Here is a 9,539-nt window from a genome sequence, read left to right as displayed (position 1 = left end):
TAATTAAAATCTTAGTACCATGTAATTGGGAAAATGATAGTACATCAATAAACCGAAAAACAAATTGAATAACCAGACTAGCTAATCAGCACAAGGAGACAAATTATTTTCTCGAGTAGTACAAAATATAATTAATTTCTTAATTAATGAAAACATAAGAATCTTAACTAAAGCTTGATCACTTCTGGAATGTGAACGGGATATTTATCAATGCAATCAGCCCAGGGCCCGTCGACCGGCGACTTGATGGTCCGGTTGCACTTCCAGACGGCGCTGTTGCACTTAAATCCACTCCCAAATGCGATCTGCCACACCCTGTCCCCTTTCTTCATCCTCCCTTTGGATTCAATGTAGCTCAGTTCGTACCACAACGATGAAGACGAAGTGTTCCCAAACCTATGCAGCGTCATCCTCGACGCCTCCACTTGCTCGTGGGTGAGGCGGAGGCTCTTCTGCAGCTCGTCGATCACCGCCCTTCCGCCGGCGTGGATGCAGAAGTGTTCGAACGCTTGCTTGAAATCGGGAATGTACGGCTTGGATTTCGAGTTGAAGAATTTCCTTCCGATGAGAGAGAATGCGAAGAGCAGCTGCTCCGATGCGGGGAGAACGAGAGGTCCTATGGTGGTGATGTTGGATTTGAGAGCTTCTCCGGCGATGGTCATGAGGTCGATGTTGAGCTTGATTCCGATGTGGCCTTCGGGATCCTCCTCCTGCGCTACGCATCCGTAGGCGCGGTCGTCGCCGCCTTTATGAGTTCTGACCACGTGCGCCAGGCGGTACTTGGCGCGGCGGCGGTCGGCGCGGCGGTTGGACAAGAGGATGGCGGCGCCGCCCATTCTGAACAAGCAGTTGGGGAGGAGCATGGCTCTCTCCTTGCCAAGGTAGCTGTTGGGGGTGAGGATCTCGGTGCTGATGACGACGGCGTTGGAGTTGGGGTAGCGTTGGAGGAGATCTTTGGCGAGATCGACGGAGATCAAACCGGCGCTGCAGCCCATCCCGGAGAGGTTGAAGCTCTTGATGTTGCTCCTCATCTTGTACTTGTTGATGACCATGGCGGTGAGGGACGGCGTGGGAGAGAAGAGACTGCAGTTGAGCACCAAAATGTCGACGTCTTTGGGCTTGAGGCCAGTCTTGTGGAAGAGGGAGTCCATGGCGGAGAAGATGACGAGCTCGGCCTCCTCTCGAGCGAGCTGCATGGTGGGGCGCGGGGGGATGAAATGCATCGCCGGCGGTATGCATGTCTCCTCTCCGAGGCCGGAGCGTTGGAGGATCTTCATCTGGAAGTGGACGCTCTTGGGCTCGTCGGCGAGGACGATCCTGGCGTGCTCCATGAAGCCGCCGAAGGAGACGCGGAAGCTGCGCGGCGGCTTGAAGAGGGCGTAGTCGACCAGGTAGATGGGGCGGGGGCGCGACACCAGGAAGAAGGTGACGGTGTAGATGATGAGGAAGAAGGAGCAGATGATGTGGAGAGAGGTGAAATGCATGGAGTTCCATAGCTGGATTAGGTCTTGAGGGCTGCTGCGGAGGACTTCCAAGCTTAGGGCCACAATCACGGGGAGGAGGAGGAACACCACGAAGTTGTTCACCAGGTATTGGTACCCTAGTTTCACGTATTTCAGCTTCACCGACTGGGAGAAGTCCGGCAGCGGAGGCTCGGCCATGGCGCCGGAGAAGGGCTTGTGTTGTTGTGTTGTGTTGTGTTGTGGTGTTGTGGAGGATGTGGACATTTATAGAGATTCTTGCACCGATTCATCAAAGGATTATATCAATTTTGTTAGTTCGGCTACTAAAGAATACTTATTCTTTGTTATTTCGAGTTTGGTTGGGTATTTATGGTCGATTTGTTTGTTGGAATAAATATTCTCGGTTTTCACTTGGTGAATACGCTTCGCTTCTTAGTTTCATTTGTTTTTTTACTTCAAATTGGTTAGCTTTGTTTGGTTTTATTCACGTGATTGTAAACAAACTGTAGCGTTTACACTCCATTTGCGTAGTGACTAGTGGGGACTTCCGTCCTACAAAACTTGCCTAGTCTAATTTGTCTTTTTCGTATAGTTTATCATTTGGGGAATTTTTTGCTTCTTAAAGAAAAATGAAGACCATCGACCATCGTCTTAATTAAGGGAATTCCCCCAGTTTTATGTGTCTTTTCGTGTTTTATTACATTAATAAAATTTATTGTTTGAATAAAAATTGTAATGTATAATTAACCTTGATGAATATTTATTTTAAAATTAAAAAAATGTGTCCCCTAATTAGTTATGAATCAACTACTACTAATTAAAAAATTGTAATGTATAAAAATGATTATAAATTATAATTGAACTAACGAATCCTAATTAATGATTATAAAGTATCACTAAAGCGTACTATAGAAGTGAAAATTGAAGAAAAAGAGAACTAACAAAATTTGATAATAGGACACTAAAAAAAGTGGACTATATATATGTATCGAAGTGATTTCGACCAGACCTTGATTTGGAGCGCATCTTCTGCGGAGTTGACGATCATATTAATTGTTTAAATCAGAATAATAAATTGAACAAAAATAGTGAGGAAATATCCAACTACATTATACAAACTCCAAGATGCATTTGACCATTTTCTTTCACTGTACATATTCATATACCAAAATGGAACGCTTATAAACTATCCAATCACATCATCGAAGATATCGTGTTTCTAGGCTTATTCAAATTGATGAAACTTTTAATAAATTGGTTCTGACTTTTGAACCGTATGAAAATAAATTATGGCGATAAGGTAATGAATGCTGTGATTTTTAACACGAAACCAGTTGTTTTCTTCCAATGTATTTTACATTTTCTTGTATGCTTTGTATTTGCATTTCCATGGGCCGCTGTTCGTTGGATCTTTTTTGCTTCATTTTGGGTTTTATGCGTTTTGTTCAAAAATTAAAAATTAGTACTACATTTCTGTCTCAAAAGACAGTAATATTATATGATATTTGAATAAAAGAATAACTTTATATACTTATATTTTTCTCCATTCACAAAAAGTGTGATTTTAAAAATAATTATGATGTTTTTATTTTGATATATATGTTCTTATTTTTTTAACCTCATTTATACTCAATATTTATATAAAAAAAATTATCTCACAAATTATTGATTAATTACCTAATAAATTTATTTTTTTTACTTTATATATCTTCCAGTCATTTATTAAAATAGATATATTTCAAACCACACCATATTTTGCAGGAGGGAGCGGGTAATGTATTATTACTTCTCTTTTAATTACTTCCTATCTTTATTATGAGAAGACTAGTAGCTAGCGGAAAGCTAACATATCGTACAGCAAGCTGGCATTGACCAAATTTCGTCCAATATTGACCAACTTAAATTCAAGAATTACTTCTCATCATCTGCCAACTAAATCATACACTTGCTAAAAATTTATCTATAGCCTTATCCAAAAACATTACTGTAACAAGTTATAACGATATCTAGTTTCTAGAACAGCCACTTAGAAGATTTCCCTGCAGGGTGATCTTCTATTGTGTCTGTTGAAATTGTTGGCCCAAACCAAGGCCCATTCCTGACAGCCCATTACCATCACTTAGCTCATATTTGGCAGCCCATCTCCCTTGGTTAAAATGCAGCCTTACCTGCTGCACTCCAGGAGATGATTTTGGAACCCTAGCCGCCTCCTTCCTCCTTGTTCCCTTCTCCCTTCTCTCTGCGCTTCTGTGTGAAAGAGAGAAGCTTTGCTTGTGACTTCACCATACCTCTTGTCATCTTTGTGCCTTGGTCGAAGTGTGAACAAGCTTAGTGCTTGTGTGTCTTCTTCGTCCAATCTGAGCTATCTCTGCATGGGTTAGCCGGAGTCAGGTTGAGGGTGACTTGGCAGTGGAGTTGCCGGAGGAGGACTACATTTGGGTTTGAGAGAGACTGAGATCTGAGCCGAGGAGAAAGTCGCCCCTGCGTCGTCTCTGTCACCTGCCCCTGCATCGTTCCCGGAAAGCCGTTGTTGCTCTGTTTTCGGGCAGCCACCTTGCTGCCCTCTCTCCCCTATCAACTCTTATTTTAGCTCCCTGTTACAGCTGCAATTACTAACTCTCTCTCTCTCTCTCTCTCTTGGTTCTTTTCTTTTGCGCAGGAAATTAAAAGAGCACGTCTAGCTCGAACGATCAGTGAGCTAACGTGTGCGTGGTCTACGCAAGAAATTCGAGTGCAGCAGAGCTTCGGGAAAGTTTCAAAACTAAGGCTTCAGAGTGTGAGAACGGTGAATCGACGGCGGGGCAAGATATCCACAACAGTGTCATTTTTTTATTTTTTTTATTTTTTTGGCGCCTACATAACAGACTTAATTTCACCAAATAAGAATTACAAGCGGCAGCAAATTTGATGTGGTACCATATCAGAATTCAAAGCATTGGGGCCCTAGCCATGTAGTGTGCTGCAAAGTTAAGCTCACATCGTTGAAAGGTGAACTCAACATGTCATGGCTGCAAAGTTAAGCTCACATCGTTGAAAGGTGAACTCAACATGTCTCGCGTGATTAATTATATAAATGATCTCCTCAATAATTAATCCAGACTCTGAACTTGTGCAATTCTCTATTTTCTTCAAAGCCTCCACCAGGGCTTGGTTATCATTGTCTATTTACATTTGGATTTGAATCTTAGAATCCTATAAATGATGAAAATTTTATTTTTTTCCAGTGCAATAAGTTTTCACTACAAATATAGTAACTTTGTACCTTTAGGCAATGTTTGATAGGAGTTATTAAGTGAGATACACTATATTTCTCACCATTTCTCTATGTTTGATAGGCATGACAAATAATATTCCAGACCCACATTAAAGGCCAAGCCCGCTCCAAAAACACTATTCACCTTAGAAAATACAACCCTCCCCCACCCCCAATTACCGTTTCTATACTTCAATAGTATTATAGATTAAATTTTGAAAGACAAAAATAACCATGGCCTCCTACACCAGTAACCCGACAGAAATCTTGAAGGTAAGGTACCAGGAGTGAGGCGGCAGCTCTTTGCTTACCGGAATCATGACCGCCTTCGTTGGGATTCAAGAAGGCGGTGGTACCAGCCACGGATTTCGCTGGAAATTGAAGTAGAGTCATTGTCGCTGCCACAAACCTCCACCCCCACCGCAAAAATGCCCAAAAAGAAATCGAGAATTGGTTTTGTGAATATTTGTGAATTGATTAAAACAAATCATGAAAATTTGTGAATTGGTTTCGTGAATTTAGTTTGTGGGGATTTGATTGATAGAATTGATTCTCGTCATATTGAGATCGACAATTGGGGTAGTGATGGTGGTTTTCTTGTGAAGACGGGAAACAAGAATTTGGGGGTGGGGAGGGGCGAGGCGGCACTGGAGGGAAGGAGGTAGGTTGCACTGAGCTGGTGAGGTTGTTGGGGATGGGAGGTGTTAGACGGGAAACGTGAATTTTTCGAAGGGGATTGGAGGAGAGGCGGCACTACGCACTAGAGGGAGGGAGGCAGTGCTGTGCCGATTCTTTTGGCGGTGGGGCGGGAGGCTCTGGAGATAGGGAGGAGGCGCCGATTAGGTGGGGTTTTTGGGGATGGGAGGTGTTAGACAGAAAATGTGAATTTTTTGAAAGAGGGGTTGGGGGGGGAGGCAGCGTTGTGCCAATTCTTTTGGCGGTGGGGCGAGCGGCGCTGGAGAGAGGGAGGCAGCGTCGATTAGGTGGAGGTGGGGGGAGGTTGGAGATGAAGACCAAAAAAAAATTTGTAGTTGAATCGGGAGGTTGGAGATGAAGACCCAACAAAATAGTGTTTCATTTTTTTATTTAAAATTTTCAATTAATTTAATATAAGGTTAAAATAGTAATTTCACTATTTAATCTAAATTTTAATTTAAACTATCAAACAACTCATTCATGTTATCAAGATTTTAATCTTGATCTATTAAACACTAAAATATATTACTAATATTACTCAATCTATAATATTTTAACTAGGTTTTATTTATTCATCTTTATCTCAACTAGCTATCAAACTGGCCCTTAAGGCATTGTTCTTACATTATCACGATAAATCCAGTTCTTATAATAACCAATCCCTAAATGAAAAATCAAATTCTCAATTGAACATAACTCTATACATATATATTATTAGGTCCGGAGGGTCTTGAATAGGTGTATGGAGGGGGATACACCTATAGGCTATTTTTGTTCGAAATGAATCAAAACGAAACTTCAAACACAAACTGACTCTACCTGTTTACTGAAAAGAGTTTTGACCAAAACAGGATTGATGATTGATACTGAATACTCTTCAGTAAGAAGTTATCAGTTAAATTGAAGACCTTAACTGATACACGTAAGGCTTCAGTCGAGTTTGATAAACAGAGATATGTTATGAATCTTACTAACTATCAGAAGATAGATCAGTTAGACTGATAACACACGCAACAGAAAACTTTTGTTTCGTAATAGCCTATGAGTTAAGCAAGTTGTCAGTCTTTAGGTTTCTCTTTGCTATTAATCAGTTTTCAGTTTAAGAAGGTAAGAACACAAGTAAGAAAGTAAGAACTGAAAGTTGTAAATAACACAGAGATTTTTACGTGGTTCGGAAAACACTTCCTACATCCACGGTCGGTTGATCAGACCGACAACTTCACTGGGCAAATGCTTACGGGTGCACTGCAAACCGATGCTCGTGCTCACGGGTGCACAGCAAACCTGAAGGTGTGTTTGTGGGTGCACACAAACCTAAACGACTGAAGATCCAATCTTCAGTACCAACACACCTTGTTGGATTTCTCACTCCTAGCACACACTGGGCACTAAGACCTCACGGAGACAGAACACCTTCCTGAACTCATTTTCGACACAAACACTCAATTCGGTAGGTTGAAGAGAGGTTTGAAAACTTGCCAACTAAACTACAAAGAACAAGTTCTTTGCAGTTAGTTTAACCTAGGCTTTGGATAAACAATATTTGCCTAAGGTCTAAGAGAATATATGTAATCAGCAGTGACTGATTTTTGGCTTTGTGATTCTCTTCTTCGATTCAAACTTTGGATAGGTTTGGTTTAGCTGAGTAATAAATTTGGCAGTGTTTCAGCTTATGTTGTTGAATCGGTGAAGATTGAAGTGATCCTCGAGCGCTATTTATTGGAGACGTCTTAAATAGATCCGTTGGCGGAGACGGTCTTCAAGATTTCTTCTGTTATAGAGTAATTTGAACTTGGTCTGGGGCTTCAATCTTCAAGGTTCCTTGTTTGGTGAGAACGGCTACTTTGAAGAGCAGGAGATGCGACATCTCTGAAAAGGTAATCACCAAAAGGAATGGCCTCTGCAGAGAAAGGACGATCCTGAGATCTCTGAATTTAATGCGGCTGTACTTCTGGAGTGCGTGGCTTCCTTTGAACGTTGGAGGTTCAGTTCGAGGAAGAATATTTAACTGATACTTGACTTTAGTATCAGCCCGCTGAATCCACGTGGCACGCATTAAGTAATCAGTCGAAACTGATCCTTCGACTGATAAGTCAAATATTTAACTTTGCCTTATTCGTTACTTCATTCGGCATCTTCAGTCTTCAGTCTTCAGAACAACAACTAAACTAGAAAAAGAACTCTAACACTTGACTTCGAACAGTTCTAGTCTATTACAATTGAAACCTATTGATTTTGGTATCATCAAAACTAGGATTAGGATATTTCATTAAGTTCCCAACATATATATATATATATATATATATATATATATATATATATATAGGGTGTGGTTATAATGAGAACCACACTTATCGTGAGAATATAAGAACCATTAAAATCAATGCATCTGCTATATAAATTAATGCATTCGCTATTAAATTTAATGCATCCGAAAATAATAAAAATTTTGCTCCCTTCAGGATTCGAACCCAGGATCTGCATTCATCCACCAAGATGATGCATCCACCGTAGATCTTGATGATCGAATGGCTTAAAATGGTTCTCCGTTCTAATTTTATTTAGTGGTTCTTATTTGAACCTCTCCCTATATATATATATATATATATATATATAGAAAGGTTAAACAGAGAATGATAAGTATTTAGAGAAAGGATAATTAATCTGGATCATCCAATCGAACAAATCTAATGGTCATTTTTTTCTATATATTTTCTATTATTATAACCGAAAAGGTTAATATTGTCCTGTGAGATTTTCGGCCAGCATGTTTTAAGGGAAACAAATCTTAATTTATCTATTTTTATTTGGTAAGATTTGATTCTCAATATCTATTCTAATCTCTTAAGTCTACCGTAAATTCTTCTTCTGTAAAATCTGTTATACTTCTCATTATACCGAAAATCTTCTACTGTAAAACCTTTTCTTCTCATTATACCGAAAATCTGTAAGTCTTGTGAAGATTGAAGTCGGCGGCCATGGAGTCTGTTTTCATGGAGGATCTAGGTAATGTTGGAATTTTTCTCTAGATACGTTTGGAATAATTTTGAAAGTCTTCTGTAGGAATAATTTTCTCTAGATACCACTTCTTTCCCATCTACACCATTATACCGAAAATATGAAAGTCTTGAGAAGCTTTAAGTTCTGTAGGAATAATTTTGTTAAGTTCTGTACATGAATAGTCTATCTACACCATTATTTCAACATCTCTTATTGTGCGTTATTCCCTGTTCGGTTTCTTTGAGTTGTCTGTTCGTTTTTTGATGATGTTTATTCATTTCTCAATTCTGTTCTGAATTCTCATATGTTTTTTTTTGCTTTTTAAAGTGGAATTCATATTTCGCTACTTTTTTCCAGTTTACTGTTATTTTATTAAACTAGCATTAACACTTCATCAAACTTTAGTTTTAATGGCTTACCATTTAGATTTTGCGTGGGTATTTTAAATAAAAGGGTTAATGGCATGTAAATTACCAAACTATTTTCAAATTCTGGTATAAATTCTGAACTTAAAAGGGTATCATGTAAATAGCTGAACTATTAATTTAATCTAATTTTGTAACTCCGGTCATTTGCCGATTGAAAATTAGTGACGTGGATGACTGGAAATCCTACCTGGATTCACCGGACAAACATTTAAACACAGTCGTTTAAATTAATGTCTATACGTCGTCGTTTGGGCTAAAGACTGAATTTTTTATAAATTAGAACCTTAAAACCTAATTCCACATTTCCACACTTCTTGCCCTAAATTAATTCGACGCAACCATGAGCAAATGGTGGAATAGCGAGACCGGAGAATCCTTTTCGAGCTCAAGCTCGTCTGAGTTGGGGTTCAACTCACCATACAATTCGCGTTCGGGTAGCTCCGCTGGGCTGCCCAAACTGTGCAAACACGGCATTGCGTCGTTGAGAACTTCTCACACCCCTCTCAACCCTATGCGGCGATTCTACTGCTGCAGCCGTCGAGGGGTTAGTTGAAGTTAACTCTGTATTTAATTTCTTTCATATAATGATGTAAGTAAATGTTTCGATTTTGTTTTTGTGAATGTAGTCTGCTGCTTGGGACCACAAATCGACAGACCCCCACGTTCTTGCTTCGAAACAAGGGTTAAGAACTGGGACCG

General features: G+C 39.9%; 1 protein-coding gene across 1 annotated transcript; it reads right to left on the bottom strand.

Moving 5' to 3' along the window:
* LOC130986338 (3-ketoacyl-CoA synthase 5-like) lies at positions 1 to 1,877 on the bottom strand. The gene has a single exon (XM_057909731.1). It carries the CDS (start codon positions 1,725 to 1,727, stop codon positions 168 to 170), a length of 1,560 nt encoding a protein of 519 aa, XP_057765714.1. The 5' UTR covers positions 1,728 to 1,877; the 3' UTR covers positions 1 to 167.
* Positions 1,878 to 9,539: the final 7,662 nt, after the last annotated feature.

Source organism: Salvia miltiorrhiza, chromosome 5 (assembly GCF_028751815.1).
Source record: "Salvia miltiorrhiza cultivar Shanhuang (shh) chromosome 5, IMPLAD_Smil_shh, whole genome shotgun sequence".
NCBI classification, from domain to species: Eukaryota; Viridiplantae; Streptophyta; class Magnoliopsida; order Lamiales; family Lamiaceae; genus Salvia; species Salvia miltiorrhiza.
Note: the sequence above shows the minus strand (reverse complement) of the source record. Positions and strands in the feature narration are given on the sequence as shown.

Coding starts and splice junctions, on each gene's coding strand:
- LOC130986338 (XM_057909731.1), bottom strand. CDS start 1,727: ATGTCCACATCCTCCACAACACCACAACACAACACAACACAACAACAC.